Here is a 21,132-nt window from a genome sequence, read left to right on the forward strand (position 1 = left end):
GAGGATGGGAGTTGCAGTCCAACAACACCTAGAGGCTCACGCCTTCCCAGCCCTGATTTAGACCTACTTATCTCCTCTCCTGCCCCACCCCGGCCGCTCATAAATTCCATCTCTATCAGTCCCATTTCCAACTCACCGCCCTACTTCGGCCCTCGTCACAGCCCCGCTCGGTTTCCTCCCCGCGACCTCCCGCCGCCTTCTGCCCCACTGGGCAGACTCCTACCCATTCAGAAGCTTCGCTATTCGATGCCCCGCCCTTAGCTCGCATTCTCGTAGTCCCACCGTTTATTGCGCAGTCTTTTTAGTCGGGGCACGGAAGGGCGGCGATCCCGCGGCCACCACCCCGCGTTTGAAATGCGGTGGTTGTTGCGGATGGGGGGATCGCTTTGGGCAACGGCCCCGATGGCGGACTATTCGTGGCAGCCCCACGCGGGGCTCGGGCTCCTGGCGGGGCTCCAGGGACGCCAGGCCGCGTCTCCATGGCAACAGCAGCAGCTCGGCGTCGGCGGGCCTGTTCTGGGCAGAAGCGGCGGGAGAGCGCTCGTGGCCCGCAGCTGGAAGCACGCTGAGGAGGGTGACGGGGAGTCCAGCTTCCTGGGCATGGTCGAGATATTCTGTGACCGGGCGGTGCGAGTCGTTGAGAGGGAGCTGGTGAAGCGGCTCCGAACTCCCAAGGATGAGAACGAGCGAGAGCAGCGGGTTCGCGGGATCCTCGACACGATCCGGAACTGCGGCCACGTCCTGGAGGTGGCCTTCCCCGTTCGCAGGGACGGTGGCAGCTGGGAAGTGATCAAGGGCTGTCGGGCCCAGCATAGCCAGCACCGCACGCCCTGCAAAGGGGGTGAGCCTAGGGCGCTTCCTCTGCAGCAGGGGTTGTAAACGCAGACATGCAAAAACGAGGAGAGCGGCGCTCGAAATACTAACAGATCTGGTTTGCAATCCTGCTCATTTACTAGGCAATAAGTGACACTGAAGAGTGTGGAATGTATGAGTGAATGTACATAGGATCGCACAGTTATTGTGGTGGAAGCTTTAAAAGACTGGATCTCACATCATTTATTCATTCATTTATTTATTTATTATTACATTTTTATACCACCCAGTAGCTGAAGCTCTCTGGACAGTTCACAACAATTAAAATGATAAAATATGAAACTATAAAATATACATAAAATACAATATAAAAGTTTAGAACTACAATATAAAAATTAATCAACAGAAGCTAGCACCAAGACATTTAAAATACAGTACCACGACTTAACGACTGAACAACAACAACCAGATTAAAAACAGACTAAAACACTAAAATGCCTGGGAGAATAAAAAGGTCTTCACCTGGTGCCAAAATGAGTACAACATAGGCACCCAGTGAACCTCTCTGGGAAGCTCATTCCACAACTGGGGTGCTGCTGCAGAAAAGGCCCTCCTCCTAGTAGCCACCCACCTCACTTCCTTTGGCAGGGGCTCCTGGAAGAGGCCTGCTAAACCTGCTCTTGGGGTCTGGGCAGGTGTGTATGCTCAGATGTCATCAGATGCATAAAATGTTATCTTCAGTTGTCTGCTTCACCAGATGCAGATGCATCCACAAATGCCACAATAAATCTGTTTGCCTTTAAGATGGCACAAGACTGCATGTGTGCTTCTGTGAATATGCGTGTTTGCTGTATCAGACTAATACAGCTACTAATACAGTTTGTTAAAAGCAAAGAGAATGATCTGCGAGACATGTTACCTCAAGTGAAATGCAGCTAACCAGCCATGGAAAAGTGGAACTACAAAAACAGGAGTGGGGTAATCAAGTAGCTAACAGGCTACAGTGCATGCCTAATGAACTATATTTGGCTTGGGCATAAGCTGTGCAGCTTTGTATCTTAGCAGGGTAGTGGAACAAGGTTCCAAACACAAATGTTGGGAATGGTTGTAGGATGAGATAAAAACAGAAATGTTTTCCCATGTTCACTGATTGTTTCACAATAGTCATCTTTCCTAAAGTAAGCCAGACTTTTGCTACTCAGAGGGTGCCATCCTATCGGGATAGGCGGCCGCCTCTGAACTCGGAGGCGACCACCTATCCAATGTAGGGCAGGAGAAGTGCGGAGGGGATCGTCCCCTCTGTGCTTCAGCCGCCCCGCATTTGCGGCTAAACAGCCGATTTCAGCTGTGTAGCTGCGGGAAGGCGGAGCGGCGGAAGTGGCTGCCAGAAAACACATAGGATGTGTTGTACCGGTATTTCTGCCTTCCCTGCCCCAGAACACCCCGTTTTCGTCACTCTGCGCTCCTCTTCCCAGTGTGGGGCCATTCTGCACTGCCTGCAAGGCAGCAGGCACTGGGGTGGGGGTGGGGAGTTGGTTCTCAGGGAACCGACCTTGGAGTGTGGGCTCTGAGGTCAGTTCCCGGAAACCAAGGTATCCTATGGCCATCTAGCCACTGACTAGCGGCCATAGGATTGCTCTCTTAGTGGCTGTCTCATCATACAATATTCTACCCCATGTTCCTTTCTTCTTTGGGTTATTGGGCTTCTTATCTTAAAAGGCTTGAGGACAGGCTTTGGTGGTTAAAGTGCCTTGCCTGCCACTGAGTTCACTCAACAATTGAATTCTAATTTGTTTTATTGTAAATGTAACTTACTGGGTAAATCCAACATAAGACCTACTTAGAGTAGACCCATTGAAATGAATGGGTCATGACTAACTTAAGTCTCATTCATTATATAATTTTAAAAATACCTTTTCAACGGGATTTGTTGTCCATTCTGTCCTTATGGTAGGTTAGGATGGTACAGCTGGAAGAAACCTTATGTCTCCAAATGTTCTCCATGAAAGCTGCTTTTTAAATTGAGTTTTCAGAGAGGTTGTAAAGCCCACCACTTTTGTCAAGCCTTGGGCTGAATTGGCCTCTTTTTTCTTTTGCCATTTAACTTACAAGAGTTATTTTTGCTGCTTATTTTATATTATTTATAATAGTTGCATTTTGATTTCGTATGGCTATAAACTGCTTAAAGTTGCCAGGAAAGAAGTATACGAGTAGGTATAATAAATAAATACATTTTATGACTTTGGTTGGTTGCTTTCCAGCACAGGAAAGTCTTGTTTGCAAAAACGAGGCTACAGGAAGAGTAGCAAAAGTAGAACTCCTTTGAAATGTGGTGTGCAACTGCACCTTGCTTCTTCTCTCTTGCTTGGTTAATGCTACCATCTAGCTCAGTACAGAGGCACTACTTTCTATTGGACTGTGATTTTTAGTCTTGTGATCATTAGCGTTGTCCAGGAAATTTTTGTTTACACATTTTAATACTAGAAATGACTCCTTATAATCCAATCAGTGGTGCGTTCTTTTAGAAGGAAGGACTTGACAAAAGATTTATGAAAAAATACAGATATTTGGAAGCTGTGGACCCCACCCCACCCCGCTATTTGGGGGGAAATTGGAATATATCCAGTACTGCCTTGCTTATTGATCAAACCATTACAGATATACCCAGTATTAGATATTGACTTTTAAACTGCCAAGTATGTGAGCATACCTTTTTGCCAGCTGGCAAATGGGGGGGAAATAAAAATTAAAAATATTAGGAAGCAATATTAAACTGGTGCATATTAAAAAGCACCCCAACCCCCCTCTCTATTCCCTCTTTTTGCTGGATTATCCATGAGCACACAAGTTTCCTCCTCAATCCTCAGTGTGCCATTTATTTATTTATTGCATTTATATCCCGCCTTTTTTCCTCTTGCAAGGAACCCAAGGCGGCTTACATTATCCTCTTCCTCTCCATTTTATCCTCACAACAACAACCCTATGAGGTAGGTTGGGCTGAGAGTGTGTGGCTGGCTCAAAGTCACTCAGTGAGCTTCCATGGCCGAGTGGGGACTAGAACCCGGATCTCCCGGCTCCCAGTCCAACACTCTAGCCACTACACCACTACTGTGACTTTAGAGAAGGTAACTCCAGATGGCTGCTTCTGTGGTTTATTTTATTTTGTAATGACTTGTAGCTGGAACAAATAATCTCCATATAACTCAAGCCAAAGTATAATGCCTGAGCTGCCTTCTATTTATGGGATTTACATTTTCACAAAGTGATAATACCAGTACAGCAACCTCTGTCTAAAGATGGAGTTTCAGAGCCCACCAGGAACAATAAACAGTGTTTTTATATGTGCTGTTCAGAGTCGTTAGAACTGGAGTGGGTTGGGATTATTATAAATCAATATAAATAAATGGATACATTTGTGTTGTACATATACTGACTATGCCCCTGTTTGTTTTTCTCTTACCTTCTCCTAGGGATTCGTTACAGTCAATCAGTTAGTGTTGATGAAGTAAAAGCTTTAGCTGCTTTGATGACATACAAATGTGCAGTGGTGGGTAAGTTAGCACTGTTTGAGTAAAATGCTAGGATGTGGTGAGCAAGCTAGGAGGTGACACTATTGAACTATTCAAGTGATGGGATTCGTGGAAGAACTTGTGCATATTTCAGAAACATAGTATAGTAATGCATCTCAGACATTTTGAAGTGGAACCAACCAGTAAAATTATTTCACCTTTTGAGACACACTTGCAAACGAATTCCATCTTTCAAACCGTACTTTTCCCCTCTACGTAGCAAATGCAAGAATATCACATTAGTAGCCAGCACTGAAGAAGTGTATAATTGTTCATTTTAAATGTTAATATAGGTCAGGGGTAAGCAGTCTTTTTGGGCATGTGGGTAAGTTTGGCAATTTGAGAAATTCTGTGATTACTCGAAGCCAACATGGATTTGTCAAGAACAAGTCCTGCCAGACAAATCTGATCTCATTTTTTGATCAAGTCACCTCCCTTGTGGATCGTAGGAATGCTGTAGACATAATATACCTCGACTTCAGCAAAGCTTTCGACAAAGTGCCCCATGATACCCTGATGAGCAAACTAGCTCAAAGTAGGCTAGATGAAACAACGGTCCAGTGGATCCACAGTTGGCTACAGAATCGGACTCAAAGAGTGCTTATCAATGGGATCTTCTCAAACTGGGGAGAGGTAACGAGCGGGGTACCAGAGGGCTCAGTCCTGGGCCCAGTGCTCTTCAACATTTTTATTAATGACTTGGAGGAGGAGGTGCAGGGAATGCTGATAGTATTTGCAGATGACACAAAATTGGGTGGGATAGCTAATACTTTGGAAGACAGAAACAAAATTCAAAGTGATCTGGATAGACTGGAGCACTGGGCAGAAAACAAGAGAATGACATTTAATAGGGATAAATGCCAAGTTCTGCAGCCAGGAAAAAGAAACCAAATGTACAGTTACAAGATGGAGGATACGTGGCTCAACAACACTACAAGTGAGAAGGATCTTGGAATTGTTATAGATCAAAGGCTGAATATGAGCCAACAATGTGATGTGGCTGCAAAAAAGGCAAATGCTGTTTTGGTCTGCATTAATAGAAGCATAGCTTCCAAATCCCGGGAAGTACTAGTTCCCCTCTACTCAGCACTGGTTAGACCTCATCTGGAGTACTGTGTCCAGTTCTGGGCTCCACATTTTAAGGATGCAGGCAAACTGGAGAGGGTTCAGAGGAGGGCAACAAAGATGATCTGGGGACTGGAAACAAATCCCTATGAAGAGAGACACTGAAAGAACTGGGCATGTTTAGCCTTCAGAAGAGAAGACTGAGGGGAGATATGATAGCGCTCTTCAAGTACTTGAAAGGTTGTCACAGAGAGGAAGGCCAGGATTTCTTCTCGATCATGCCAGAATGCAGGACACAGAATAATGGGCTCAAGTTACAGGAAGCCAGATTCCGGCTGAACATCAGGAAACACTTCCTGACTGTTAGAGCAATACGACAATGGAACCAATTACCTAGGGAGGTGGTGGGCCCTCCCACACTGGAGGCATTCAAGACGAGGCTGGACAGCCATCTGTCAGGGATGCTCTGACTTGGATTCCTGCATTGAGCAGGGGGTTGGGCTCGATGACCTTGTAGGCCCCTTCTAACCCTACCATTCTATGATTCTCCTGGGCATCACCACAAAATGGTTGCCATAGGATGCATGGCTAGTCACAAAAGACAAGTAACCTGCCCAAAAGACTGTGTACAAGGCAGAGGTGGGGTCTGAGTACCACTACACTAACCAACTCCTTTGAATCCTCGCTTTTCAGCACAAAATGAAACCTATGTCACAGAAGGCAAACTTTTTTCTCTCTCCCGCGCCTGCCAGCCAACTCCCCTCCCCACTCCATTTTTCTCTCTCATTGTGGTTCTGTCCCCTGCCCCCCAACACACAGGATGCATAGGGAAGGAGAGAACCTGTCTCTTAAAGGTGTTGCACAACAGTAATCGTGTGCTGTCAGCCCAATGAAAAAAGAAAAAGCTCCTGGAAATGTAAAAAGCCTCTTATTGTGTGACCCACCCACTGCATTGGATCCTGTGAGTTTGAAACACTGAGTTTGAAACACTTAAAATGTATAATGGAAATGTCATTACTGGTAAATCTTTAACTGATAACGTGAGAATTGTGAGAAAATGATGTGATGAGATGGGGAGTTGGGGTGAAAGTCTAAATGATTTTTCAAGAATCCCATCAGTCATGTGAGGCTGTGGTTGTGAAGAGAGATTGCTAGAATGGGGCAAATTGGTTGGTGAACCCTGGGTAAGTGCCAGAGTCTCTAGAACTCCCGCTACTTGGAAGTGGGGCGCACACATGTAACAAGGACATAATCAAATGGGTGAATGGTTGGAGTATAGGAGAAATGTACCTCCCTTCTGCTTCTGTGTCTTTTGCTTTTATCCATTATTTTATCAAACCTGTAGCCCATAGGGAATACAGGAAGCTGCCTTATACCAGGTCAGACTATTTGCCCATCTAGCTCAGTATTGTCTACTCAGAGCTCTCTAAGGTCTCACACATCACCTGCTTCTTAATCCTTTCTTTTTTTAGCTGAAGATGCTAGGGATTGAACCTGAGAGCATCTGCCTACAAATCATGTGCTCTACCACTGAGCTATGGTCCCTCCCCAACAACTTTTTGTTTTTTCATTGACTCTAATAGTCTCTCTCCCTTCACTGAGGTGGGGGGGGGGAGAGAAAATTAGACAGCAAATTCTCTACGTGTGAGTAGCACACTTTTTAGAGTGGCACATCAGCAAAGAATGTCAGAAAATAGCACTGCTTCTGTAACCCAGACTACATGGAGTCACTAACAGGAGTCTCCGTAGCCAGTGTTGGTGGGACAATGTCAATACTACCAATAGCTCTGTAAGCAAATTTTAAAATGAGGGAATTTCTATGACTATGTATGTATGGAGAAATATGAGAGCATGTGTCTTTATGTGACTGAAAGAGATCAGTGATCTTAACGGTGGCTGTTGGATCTAAGTGGGAGGTTTGGAGCTTTTCTGCATAGCTGGATTTGTGAAAAGCCATTACTGGACCTAGGTGGCTTCTGGTGTGCAAGGGGTTGCAGGAACCGGAAGGGTGAATGTTATTGTGTGACATAATGGGCAGGTTTTGGAACAGTGAGGTTTGCATCAGGCTAGTGATCTGTGGGCTAAGGAGAAGCTTGTGAAATAGAAATGACCCTATTACCTTGAGGAATTTGCTGTATTCTTGCTCTGTAGTACTACAAACTACTGCTTCACGTTGGGGATGCTCTTATGCGTGAACAGGAAGCATAACATAGGCGTGTGCAGCACATTTCAATAGGGCGTGCACCCAGGGAAATTTTTTTAAAGGCAAACATTTAGCGAATACTCAGTCGTAAAGGACATTATTTTTATTCATCAGACAAACTAAAGAAACTAAAACTTAACTAAGCTTTTAAAAGAATTAATGACTAAGCTTTACTTTAAAAATGCAAACTTAAAACATGAGACACAAAATACCAATTTTTTTTGCAGCCACTTAAATAGACAAGTAATTTTCTAGAATAGTAGTCGGAGGGGAAGAGAAGGACCAGTGGTAATGCAGCACCACAGTAGCGGGGACGCACGCTGCGAGCGATTGCAGGCTTCCTATACATTTCTACAGCATCTATATTATGCAGTTCGGCACTAATTGCATAATACAACAATCCATACTTTAAAACTAAAAGAATGTATCATGCAATTAAATTAAAACGCAAAGTCACTTTTTTTTAGACATTAAAAAATGTCTAAAAAAAGTTGTTCCCAAAGCCTGAATCTTATTCAAGCAGTAGCAATGCCATTATATCTTGACAAGCTTTTGGCTGCCAGGGAAGAGCAGATGGCTCTTTCAATGGTAGATTTATTTTTAATATAATCTAACTGCTGGTTTTTAAACAGTGTTTTAGGAGTGGTTCCTCACATAGAGTCTTTGTGGTTAGGGTGGGGTTAAATTCTCAACCAGTACACACTCAACAGTTCTTAAAGCAGTTGCTCTCATGGCATCTCTGTATGGCTAGATTAGGAAAAAGGAGGTGAGATAGCCAATTGCTGACTTGTCTGTCTGGTATCTTTCAGATGTTCCTTTTGGTGGGGCTAAGGCCAGTGTGACTATTGATCCAAAGAAATACTCAGTAAGTGTATACCCTTTTCTTTTCACTCCAGGGGTGGTTGTGGGAATACTCTTGACAATTTGTTTCCAGCTATATTTCAGAAGTTTACTAAATAACCATACTTCAGATGTGAGCACTTATAGAATCATAGAATGGTAGGGTTGGAAGGGGCCTACAAGGCCATCAGGTTCAACCCCCTGCTCAATGCAGGAATCCAGGTCAGAGCATCCCTGACAGATGGCTGTCCAGCCTCGTCTTGAATGCTTCCAGTGTGGGAGAACCCACTACCTTCCTAGGTAATTGGTTCCATTGTCGTATTGCTCTAACAGTCAGGAAGTGTTTCCTGATGTTCAGCCAGAATCTGGCTTTCTGTAACTTGAGCCCATTATTCCGTGTCCTGTGCTCTGGGATGATCAAGAAGAGATCCTGGCCTTCCTCTCTGTGACAACCTTTCAAGTACTTGAAGAGCACTATCATATCTCCCCTCAGTCTTCTCAAGGCTAAACATGCCCAGTTCTTTCAGTGTCTCTCTTCATAGGGATTTGTTTCCAGTCCCCAGATCATCTTTGTTGCCCTCCTCTGAACCCTCTCCAGTTTGCCTGCATCCTTCTTAAAATGTGGTGCCCAGAACTGGACACAGTACTCCAGATGAGGCCTAACCAGTGCTGAGTAGAGGGGAACTAGTACTTCCCGGGATTTGGAAGCTATGCTTCTATTAATGCAGCCCAAAACAGCATTTGCCTTTTTTGCAGCCACATCACATTGTTGGCTCATATTCAGCCTTTGATCTACAACAATTCCAAGATCCTTCTCACTTGTAGTGTTGTTGAGCCACGTATCCTCCATCTTGTAACTGTGCATTTGGTTTCTTTTTCCTAGGTGCAGAACTTGACATTTATCCCTATTAAATGTCATCCTGTTGTTTTCTGCCCAGTGCTCCAGTCTATCCAGATCACTTTGAATTTTGTTTCTGTCTTCCAAAGTATTAGCTATCCCACCCAATTTTGTGTCATCTGCAAATACTATCAGCATTCCCTGCACCTCCTCCTCCAAGTCATTAATAAAAATGTTGAAGAGCACTGGGCCCAGGACTGAGCCCTCTGGTACCCCGCTCATTACCTTTCCCCAGTTTGAGAAGATCCCATTGATAAGCACTCTTTGAGTCCGATTATGTAGCCAACTGTGGATCCACCGGATCGTAGTTCCATCTAGCCCACTTTGAGGTAGTTTGCTCATCAGGATATCATGGGGCACTTTGTCAAAAGCTTTGCTGAAGTCAAGCAGCCATATCGGGGGTCAGACTAAGTAGCCTCATGCAGTCTCATGCTTCATGTTCTTGCTGAGCTCTTTCTCCCTTGAATATATTGTTGTAAGCTGACGAGACACAGGAATTCCTTATCTTGTCAAAGGTCATACAATTGTATATCTTGTTCTCTGCTGTTCTCTTCTGTTCTCTCCTTATCATGGCTACCCTATAACCCAGTTCTTGTATTATAAACAATGGTGCTAGGAGGAAAAATGTTGAGGATTGCAACCCCATGCGGGAGGGGGAGGAGGAGCCGTTTCATATGTGTCACAATGTCTATAAAACCAATGTGCTAATGTAAATCGGGGCTTCTGGCTCTTTGGAAACGATTCCAGCCTTAAGCCCGCGCGTTAAATAAAGAATCTCTTTTTCCTTCACTCCGTGGTCTCTCTGACTCTGGGTTCTGCAACAGTATATTATGTCTACAGCATTCCCACAGTCCACAAGGGAGGTGACTTGATCAAAAAATGAGATCTGATTCATCTGGCAGGATTTGTTCTTGACAAATCCACGTTGGCTGTGAGTAATCACTGCTTTGTTTTCAAGGTGCTTCCAGATGGATTGCTTTATCATCTGCTCCAGAATTTTCCCAGGGATTGATGTCAGCCCGACTGGTCTGTGGTTCCCAGGTTCCTCCTTTTTACTCTTTTTGAAGACAGGGACAACATTAGCCCTCCTCCAGTCATCTGGCACTTCTCCTGTCCTCCATGATTTCTCAAAGAGAATAGACAGCGGTTCTGAGAGTTCTTCTGCCAGTTCCTTTATTACTCTAGGATGCAGTTCATCTGGCGCTGGAGATTTGAACTCATTCAAAGTAATGAGGTGTTCCTTGACCATATGCCTATCGATCTCAAGCTGTAATCCTGCTCCTTCAGCCTGTACTTCGTCTTTGCCGGGGGGGTCATAGACCCTCTTTTGGGAGAAGACTGAGCCAAAGTAGGAATTGAGCACCTCTGCCTTTTCTTTGTCATCTGTTATCGTTTTGCCATCCTTATTTATTAGCTGAACCACCATTTCTTCCCTCTGTCTTTTACTTTGCACATAGCTGAAGAAAGCCTTTTTGTTGCTTTTAGCATCCCTCGCTAACCTGAGCTCGTTCTCAGCTTTAGCCTTCCTGACGCCATCCCTGCAATTCTGTGCTACCTGCCTGTATTCTTCCTTTGTTGCTTGGTCTTCTTTCCACTTCCTATATGTGTGCTTTTTTGTATTCAGGTCATCTCTAAGCTTTTTGTGAAGCCACATTGGCTTCTTCTGTTGTCTTCTACCTTTTCTTCTTGTTGGAATTGTTTATAATTGTGCCTTGGGAATTTCCTTTTTTAAAAGCTCCCACCCATTTTGGACTCCTTTTCTCGTTAGAGCTGCTTGCCATAGGACCTTACTGATCATTGTTCTGAGTTTATTAAAATCAGCTTTCCTAAAATCCAGGGTACGTGTTCGACTACACTCGGCTTTTGCTTCCCTTAGAACCAAGAACTCAAGTACAATATGGTCGCTTTCCCCCAGAGTTCCTGTAACTGCTACTTGATTCACTAAGTCATCCTGTTGGTTAGGATCAAGTCAAGGATAGCTGATCCTCTAGTTCCTTCCTCTACTTTCTGTAGGGGGAAGTTATCCGCCACACAAGTCAGGAATTTCCTGGAGGGGCCATGTCTTTCAGAATTTGTCTCCCACCAAATATCGGGGAAATTGAAGTCCCCCAGTACTACTACATCATGCTTCCTTGAAACATTGGCTGTATGCTTTTCAAAAGTTTCATCCTCGTCTTCTCCTTGATTGGGTGGCCGGTAGTAGATTCCGACCACCAGGTTCCTTTTATTCTTCGCTCCATTTATTTTGATCCAGATGCTCTCGATGGGGCTACCAAGCTCATCCTCCTGTATTTCTGTGCAGAGATATGTATTTTTCACATACAGTGCAACCCCACCTTCCTTTCTGTTCCTCCTGTTCTTTTTGAACAAGGTATATCCTTCAGTTCTAGAGCCAGAGCCAGACATCCTGAAGAGTGAGGTTGAATGGGCCTTAAGAAGCATTGCTAATTACAAGGTAGCAGGAGACGACGGTATCCCAGCTGAACTGTTTAAAATCTTGCAAGATGATGCTGTCAAGGTGATGCATGCCATATGCCAGCGAATTTGGAAAACACAAGAATGGCCAACAGATTGGAAAAATCAACCTATATCCCCATACCAAAAAAGGGAAGCACCAAAGAATGTTCCAACTATCGAACAGTGGCACTTATTTCACATTCCAGTAAGGTAATGCTCAAGATCTTGCAAGGTAGACCAGCAATTCATGGAACGAGAATTGCCAGATGTACAAGCTGCGTTTAGAAAAGGCAGAGGAACTAGAGACCAAATTACCAATATCTGCTGGATAATGGAGAAAGCCAGGGAGTGTCAGAAAAACATCTATTTCTGTTTTATTGACTATTCTAAAGCCTTTGACTGTGTGGATCATAACAAATTGTGGCAAGTTCTCAGTGGTATGGGGATACCAAGTCATCTTGTCTGCCTCCTGAGGAATCTGTATAACGACCAAGTAGCAACAGTAAGAACAGACCATGGAACAACGGACTGGTTTAAGATTGGGAAGGGAGTACGGCAGGTATAGGGCAGGTAGGTACGGCAGGTAGGTATACTCTCACCCTACCTATTCAACCTGTACGCAGACCACATCATGCGACCGGCTGGGCTTGATGACTCCAAGGCTGGAGTTAAAATCGCTGGAAGAAACATTAACAATCTCAGATATGCGGATGATACCACTTTGATGGCTGAAAGTGAGGAGGAGCTGAGGAACCTCATGACGAAGGTGAAAAAAGAACATGCAAAAGCTGGGTTGCAGTTCAACCTCAAAAAAACCAAGATTATGGCAACCAGCTTGATTGATAACTGGCAAATAGAGGGAGAAAACGTGGAGGCAGTGACAGACTTTGTATTTCTAGGCGCAAAGATTACTGCAGACGCTGACTGCAGCCAGGAAATCAGAAGACATTTACTTCTTGGGAGGACAGCAATGACAAATCTTGATAAAATAGTGAAGAGCAGAGACATCACACTGACAACAAAGGTCTGCATAGTTAAAGCAATGATATTCCCTGTAGTAACCTATGGCTGCGAGAGCTGGACCATAAGGAAGGCTGAGCGAAGGAAGGTAGATGCTTTTGAAGTGTGGTGCTGGAGGAAAATTCTGAGAGTGCCTTGGACTGCAAGAAGACCAAACCAGTCCATACTCCAGGAAATAAAGCCAGACTGTTCACTTGAGGGAATGATATTAAAGGAAAAACTGAAGTACTTTGGCCATATAATGAGAAGACAGGATACCCTGGAGAAGATGCTGATGCTAGGGAAAGTGGAAGGCAAAAGGAAGAGGGGCTGACCAAGGGCAAGATGGATGGATGATATTCTGGGGGTGATGGGCTCAACCTTGGGGGAGCTGGGGGTGGCGATGGCCAACAGGAAGCTCTGGCGTGGGCTGGTCCATGAAGTCACGAAGAGTCGGAAGTGACTGACCGAAGAAACAACAACATATCCTTCAATTGCTGTATTCCAGTCATGAGAGTCATCCCGCCAAGTCTCAGTTATACCTATCAAGTCATAACTTCCCTCTTGTGTTAAGAGTTCAAGTTCGTTCTGTTTATTTCCCATACTCTGGGCATTAGTATATCGACATTGAAGACCATGTGCTTCATAGTCTGGCTTTCTTCCTACATGTTTCTGAAGATTATTATTGGGCGCTATTAGAGCTGATCTCTCCATTGCGGTGCATGAGTCTTCGTCCATTGTTTCCCCCAACTTTACATCTCCCTTCCCCAAAGGATTCAGTTTAAAGCCCTCGTGATGAAGTTCTTCATCCTGTGGCCAAACGCATTCTTCCCATCCTTTGTGAGGTGCAACCCGTCCCTTGCCAACAGCCCATCTTCCAGGAAGTATAGCCCGTGGTGTCAGAATCCAAATCTCTGGCGCCAGCACCACCTTCGTAGCCATTCATTCACCTGGAGTATTTTTCGTTCCCTTTCTGTCCCTCTTCTAACTACTGGAAGGATGGATGAGAAAACTATCTGGGCCCCAAAGTTCTTGAGTTTCCTTCCTAAAGCTTCAAAGTCTGATGTGATTTCTTCATAGCTCTGCTTGGCAGTATCATTTGTTCCCACATGGATGAGAAGAAAGGGATACCTGTCAGTGGGCTTTATGAGTGCAGGCAACCTTTCAGTCACGTCTCTAATCCATCCTCGCGGGAGACAACATACCTGGTGAGTCCACGGGTCTTCGCGACATACTTGGGTTTCGATCCCATGCAGCAAGGAGTCTCCCACTACTCCTCCTCCTCTTCTCTTCTTCTTGTTGTAGGCCTGGGTTTCATCACCTCTGCTTGACTGACCTTCAGCCTCTTGCTTGCTCTCATGCAGGTTCCCTTGTAATTCTTCCTCGGCAGGCTGTCCTCCAGTCTCATCCTCAAGTACCTGGAATTGGTTCCACAGCTCCACTTCTTCCACTGGTGCAGAGTGGCGTCTAGTTCTTCTTCTCCTAACTGTCACCATTTTCCAAGGAGTATCCTCTACTGCATTTTTCCTCACCTCAGCATTTCCCATTTCTGCCTCAGCTTGCTGTTGCTCTTCAAGCTTCTGTTCTTCACTTTGCTGCTGTAGTTCCACTGTTTTGTCCAAGAACTGTTCGTGTTCTCTTATTCCCCAGAGGTTGACAGTCGCCACTCCAGTCCTCTTACTTTTTCTTCCAGCAGCGTGATCAACTTGCACTTGTTGCAGGTGTAGGCCGTGTTGTTCTCAGGCAAGAAAACAAACATTGCACACACCTTGCAGGACTGCACCACTGGAGAGTCTTGTCCTTCCATAGCCTCTTTTCCCTTTTTGTGTCTAGCTTTCTGATTGTTCTTAAAGTTGATTCAGATGCATTATGAAAGAGCTCTCTATGATGTGGCCCAACTGCTCCTTAGGAGTTGAATTTACATGGAGAACTCCAGTATATGTGAAACAAGCCCTGCACAAATTTAGCCACAGTTTCCCAGTAACAATTCCTGCAATCATAATGGTCACATTTCAGCTACTGTAGTCACAGGTTCACTGCAGACAAGCTGTGGCTATATGTGTGTGAGAGACTCAGTTCATGTGCTACGATCTTCTGTATGGATTATGCCAGCAGTTATACCAAGGCTAGTCAAAGCACATCAAGTGGAAGCTTTTTGTAATGTGTAAACTGTCCTTAGTGCCAAGTAGGCATCAGAAATTTTCTATGAGTATTGCTTGCCCAATGGCTGCAAACAAACACCTTCTCTGGGGTGAGGGAAAGAAAACAAGCACCAATTTCTGATTGCCAGTTTGTTTAGCCAACCAAGTGATAAAGCACAGTGTTGCAGAATTGGAGCTGGTGCATGCCCTTAACAGAGTAGGTGGGTGGTGGGAAGGAGTGAGCATTAACTTTTGCATACAAAATAGAGAGACCCAACTGAGGACAACTGGACTCTTCAGAATTATATCTATTAAGCCCTGGAGTGTGTCTTAAGGCAAAGTACCCATGTTGAAAGATGTCTGTCTCTTCAGGATTCAGTGTTCCTCTGCAAAACTACCTGATCTAACCTGGATGCCATAGATCTGTACCTCAATCAGCTGTTGGCATCCCTGCAAGAACCCATAGTAACAGCTGGATGTTGATGTTCTTATGCAGGAGAATGAACTGGAGAAAATAACAAGACAATTCACGATAGAATTGGCCAAGAAGGGATTTATAGGTAAGGGTACCTCCTTTGTGCTATTTCCTTTAGGATTGTATAAAAGAATGACTGGTTTACAGGCTGTCCCATAGGTAAAAAGGAGACAAATTGAGATTAATGCCTGCCATCCTTGGAGGGGAGCGGAGAGCCAGATTGTTTAAGGGTAGCTAATATGCATGCTAAAATCTTGGGACTCCCACCCTTCCTTTAACCAGCATTGTATGTATCCTTGTGCAAAGACAGAAAAAGCACAGAATTTGGTGTTCAGTGCAGAATTCAGGTTTCTGTGAATATTTGCTTTCATTTTTAAAAGTATGTTTTAAAGCCCTTATAGCTGTGAATATAGCAGGTATGTGGAACATGTGGCCCTCCAGAAGTTGCTGGACTGTAACTCCCATCATCTCTCACCATTAGTTATGCTGGCTAAGGCTGATGGGAATTGGAGTCCATCAACATCTAGAGGACCATATATTGTTCACTCCTGGAGTACATGCTTCAAAGTGTGTTGAAAATGCCTATTTAAATGCCTACTTAAATCTCAGAAGACAAAGATGTAACTGAAATAAGATTTCCAGTAGCCATAGGGTGGGGCTTCAGTGCCCTGTGTATCTCTGCTTAACTTAAACAGAATGAGGGAGCAGTCCTAAGACCCCTAGTCAGAGTCTGAGGGACCATAGGATATTTCGGATTCCCCTATCCATAGTCATAGACAGCACTCCAACCTTGGAGGGGGGAATCACAGCTCTGCCCCCACTTCCCCTCCCCCTCATTGCCAGCATGAAAAGAACCACACCGGCTGCTCTCCAAGGTCAGGAACTCAACCTTGGAGAAGGGGGTGCTTCAGTGGGCGGGGAGCGGAGGAGACTGGAGAGGCCAGGATACGAGTTATCCTGAGGCCTCCCCAGCCTCCTTCCCTGCCCCTCAGAAGTGCCCCAGCTACATGGACAAAAAAGCCATATCTAATGAAAAATGCAGGGCAGGAGGAGGATGTGGTGAAGATCACCTCTGCCGCACCTCCCGCCCTGCATAGGAATATTGCAAGCCTCCGAATTCAGGGGCTTATGATCATCAAGGATGAAACCCATAGGATTGTGCCCTGTGACTGTGATTCTGTACCCACTTACTTGGGGCTAAATCCCTTTGAACCTGACAGAACTTACTTCTGAGTAGACATGTATAGGATTACATTGTAAAAGTTGCAAAATGTATATTTGTTCAATTTACATAACATAAGCAGATTGCACGATTCTTTCACCCCTTTTTTCCTAATTCAGCCTCTGCTTTTCTATTTATTTATTTAAAACATTTATATCCTGCCCTATATCATTAGGATCTCAGGGCGACATACAGATAAAATCAACTTAGTATAAAACAATAAATAATTTCAACAGCTAAAAACATATTAAATCCTTAAGCAAGCTAATACCAATTTAAAATCTAAAACAATAGAACAGTTAAAACAGTGTGCAAACTCAGGGAATGCATTTAGCCCTCGAAGGCTTTGATGAAAAGCCATGTTTTAACTTGGCGCTGAAATGAAACCAATGTCTGCGCCAATCAGGCCTCCAAGGGAAGGGCATTCCACAACTTGGGTGCCATAGCAGAAAAAGCCCTCTCCCATGTCCCATCATAGTATATGTCTCGCACTGGTAGGACGCAGAGGAGGGCTCCTCCTACAGATCTCAGTCTTTGGGCAGGCATATAAAGGGGGAGGCGCTCCCTCAAATATCAAGGTTCCAAGCTGGTAAGGGCTTTAAATGTCATCCCCAGTAGGACACCACTTTGTGCCCACTTTGCACCACTTTGGCCCAAAGCTGAGTCGAAGTGGGGTACCTTGGGCCACTTCGGTCTGCCTCCAACTTGAGGCAGAAGGGGAATGAAGCAGCCTGAAGCAGATCAGGTCGCTCTGAAGCGCTTCAGAGCGATCTGGAGGCCCAACCAACACGCCACTGCTGCCGCCCGGTCCCCTGGACGCACGCCAGCAGCCGTCTTGTTCCGGGGAATGGGGGAGCCATTTTAAAAAGGGCGACTCCCTGTATTTCCAGAAATACAGGGGGTCACCATTTTAAAAATGACTCCCCCCATTCCCTGGGACCAGATGGCTGCTGGTGCACTGCCAGAGGGCCTAGGAGCTGACGGCAGCAGTGGCTCCCCTGGTGGCAACGGCGGCAGCCCACCCTCATTGCGGCAGAATAAAAATTCATTTTTCCCCATTACTTCCATTCTTGCCTTCAGAAGTACATTAATTTGTTCTTAGTAGCTTGGAATATGTGTGTTGTCTGTATATGTTTGTATGTAAATGATTTTTATATTACGTACAGTATTGTATTTTTAAGGTTTTTAATCTTTGTAAACCGCCCAGAGAGCTTTGGCTATTCATTTGGCTATCAGCCTGAGCTGAATTGGGCCTGCCTTGGAAGCCCCCAAGTGGTTCCAAGTCAGATCAGGGGGTCCATGCACAGCCCTAATGTATTGGCCCCAGGAGCATAATCAAGTCACCTGTAGTGTTAGAGGGGCCTAGAGTTCTATAATACTTGCTTAAGTTCATTATTTGTGCAATTCCCTTGCTAGTAAGCCTCTGAGCATGTGAAGATGAGTCAAAGGGCCAATAGCGTGGCCTAGCACATTCTGTACTAATGAGTGAATCAAGATGTGCCTGGGAAGCGAAGTTTGTTTGTCTTAAAGCTCCAGGTGGCTGTGCTGAGAACCATGCCCTTCTAGTCTATGCTGGGAATGAATGCTACAGGGCGCTTACTGCCATTATGCTGCCTCATTGCTAACATGTATGATATAAAACCCATTGTACCCCATGGCTCTGGGTTCAGAGAAGTTGTCTGATCCAACCATTGGGTATGCCTGTGTGCTGTAAGTTACTCAATAAAGTACTCCTTGTAAGTAAACCTGGATCTGATTTATCATTGTCTTGGCACCTCTAACCTAAGAGTTCAGAGCCCACGGCTGGGGCAATACACCTAATCACTAGCACCTTGAATTCTGACCAGAAGCATATTGGCAGCCAGTGCAATTCCTTTAAGACTGGTGTTATGTGATCTTTGCGAGATGTTCCAGTCAACAGTCTAGCTGCTGCATTTTGCACTAGATGCTACTTTTGAGTTGTCTTCCAAGGGCACCCCCATGTAAAGTGCATTGCAGTAGTCTAATGGGGAACTTACCAGTGCATGCACTACTGTAGCTATGTTATCCCTGTCCAGGAAAGGCCGTAGCTGGCGGATCAGCTGAAGCTGGGCAGAAGTACTCCTGGCTGCGGAGTCCACCTGGGGCTCCAGTGACAGAAATGGATCTAGGAATACGCCTAAGCTACGCACCTGCTCCTTCAGGGGGAGTGCAGCCCCATCCAGGACAGGTCGCTTACCCAAGTCCCAGACTCAAGAGCCGCCAATCTACAGAGCTTCCATCTTGTCAGGATTCAGCTTCAGTATATTGGCCCTCATCCAGCCCATTATAGCCTCCAGGCACTGGTCCAGCACCTTCACCGCCTCAGCCGACTCCGACAAGGAGAAATATAGCTGAGCATCATCAGTGTACTGGTGACACCCTACCCCCAAACTCCTAATGACTCCCAACGGATTCATATAGATGTTGAACAGCATGGGGGATAGAATAGAACCCTGTGGCACCCCACGGCTTAATAGCCACGGGGTAGAACAGGAATCCCCTACTACCACTCTTTGGAATTGGCCCTGCAGGTAGGAGTGGAACCACTGTAACACAGTGCCCCCAACTTCCATCTTGCAGAGTTGATCCAGTAAGATACCATGATCAATGGTGACAAAAGCCACAGAAAGATCCAGGAGGATCAACAGGGTAGCAGAGTAGAGCAACCAAGGCTGTTTCAGTGCTATACCCTGGCCTGAAACCAGACTGAAATAGGTCCGGATAATCAGTTTCCTCCAAGAGCGTCTGAAGCTGCCCAGCCACCATATGCTCAAGCACCTTCCCCCAAAAAGGGATATTAGCAATGGGGCAATAGTCCTCACACACCTCTCAGTCCAGGGAGGTCTTCTTCAGGAGAGGGCATACTACTTTCTAGCCCTCATTGTTACAAAGGTAAGTTCAAAAACATGATTACCAAATGCTGAAAGATTTTTTTTTTAAAGCTGCAATACTATGCACATAAGTAATTCCAGTCATGTGAGAATTTTGTTGTTGTTGTTCAGTCGTTAAGTCGTGTCTGACTCTACGTGACCTCACGGACCATAGCATGCCAGGCCTTCCTGTCCTCCGCTCTCTCCCGGAGCGTGCTCAGGTTCATATTCATTGCATCGGTGATGCTATCTAGCCATCTCATCCTCGGCTGTCCTCTTCTCCTTTTGCCTTCAATCTTTCCCAGCATCAGGGTCTTTTCCAGGGAGTTTTCTCTTCGCATTAGGTGGCCGGAATATTTGAGCTTCAGCTTCAGTATATGTCCTTCCAATGAGCAGTCAGGGGTGATTTCCTTTAGGATGGACTGATTTGACCTCCTTGCAGTCCAGGGGACTCGTAAGAGTCTTCTCCAGCACCACAGTTCAGAGCATCAATTCTTTGGCGTTCAGCCTTCCTTACAGTCCAGCTCTCACAGCCATACATTACTACTGGGAAAACCATAGCTTTGATTATGTGTAGGGATGTACGAAAGTCACTTAACTTTCCGCGGATTGTGTTCGGGGGGGGAGGCGTTCTGTCCCTCCCCCCGGAATCCTCGATGGGGGGGGGTGATCCATTCCTCCCCCACAGAATCCTTGACGGCCGGCTGTGCTCCACGGCAGCTCTGTGGAGCAGCTGGCCAGGCCCAGGCCAGAGCCGTCTGCAGCCGGATTTCCGGCCGCGGAGGGTTCTGGGTTAAAACAAAAAAATGCATACGCAAATGGCGGCGGCTACAGCCGCCGCCATTTGTGTTCCTTATTTTTGGCCGTCTTAGTCTAGGTAAATATTTACGTAGACTATAACGGCGAAAATATAGGGGAACGCAAATAGCGTAGTGGGCGATATTTGCGTCTCTTTTTGATTCGCCATTTTAGCATACGTAAATATTTACGTAGACTAAGACGGCCAAAAATAAGGAACGCAAATGGCGGCGGCCGTAGCCTCCGCCATTTGCGTATGCATTTTTTTTTAACCCAGCCATGATAGGCTACGTAAATCTTTACGTAGCCTATCACATCTCTGTAAAAAAAAATAAAAACAAAAAAGACAAGATTGCAAATGGTGGCAGCGGCAGCCAGTCGGAAGACCAGCCGCTGCAGCCGCCGCCGCCGGAGCTGCCGCCTCCCAGAACATCCACCCCAGGTAAGTCTCGTCCTGGGGGGGATCCGCGAGGGGGTGGCAGGCCGTTCCGCCACAGATTTTGGGGGGCTGAATGCACTGTCATTCGGCCTCACTGAGATCTGTGGCGGAATTCTCTGACATCCCTAATTATATGGATCTTTGTCGGCAAGGAGATGTCTCTGCTTCTTACTATGCTGTTTAGGTTTGCCATAGCTTTCCCCCCAAGGAGCAAGTGTCTTTTAATTTCATGGCTACAGTCACTGTCTGCGGTGATCTTGGAGTCCAAGAAAATAAAATCTGTCACTGCTTCCATTTCTTCCCCTTCTATATGCCAGGAAGT

General features: G+C 45.6%; 1 protein-coding gene across 3 annotated transcripts in view; it reads left to right on the top strand.

Annotated features, from left to right (window-relative positions):
* The first annotated feature begins 259 nt into the window (after positions 1-259).
* LOC146354614 (glutamate dehydrogenase, mitochondrial-like) overlaps positions 260-21,132 on the top strand; it is a 42,614-nt gene continuing 21,741 nt past the window's right edge. For 2 of the 3 annotated variants that reach the window (XM_084839340.1, XM_084839342.1), the window contains exons 1-4: positions 266-841; positions 4,284-4,364; positions 8,460-8,515; positions 15,482-15,545. In XM_084839340.1, the coding sequence (XP_084695466.1) occupies positions 355-841; positions 4,284-4,364; positions 8,460-8,515; positions 15,482-15,545 (688 nt within the window). In that variant the 5' untranslated portion in view covers positions 266-354. Of the gene's footprint in view, positions 842-4,283; positions 4,365-8,459; positions 8,516-15,481; positions 15,546-21,132 lie in introns of all 3 variants that reach the window. The other variant, XM_084839341.1, reaches the window with a different exon arrangement.

This window comes from Heloderma suspectum, chromosome 2 (assembly GCF_057233095.1).
Source record: "Heloderma suspectum isolate Gila_16-S chromosome 2, 16-S_ref, whole genome shotgun sequence".
NCBI lineage: Eukaryota > Metazoa > Chordata > Lepidosauria > Squamata > Helodermatidae > Heloderma > Heloderma suspectum.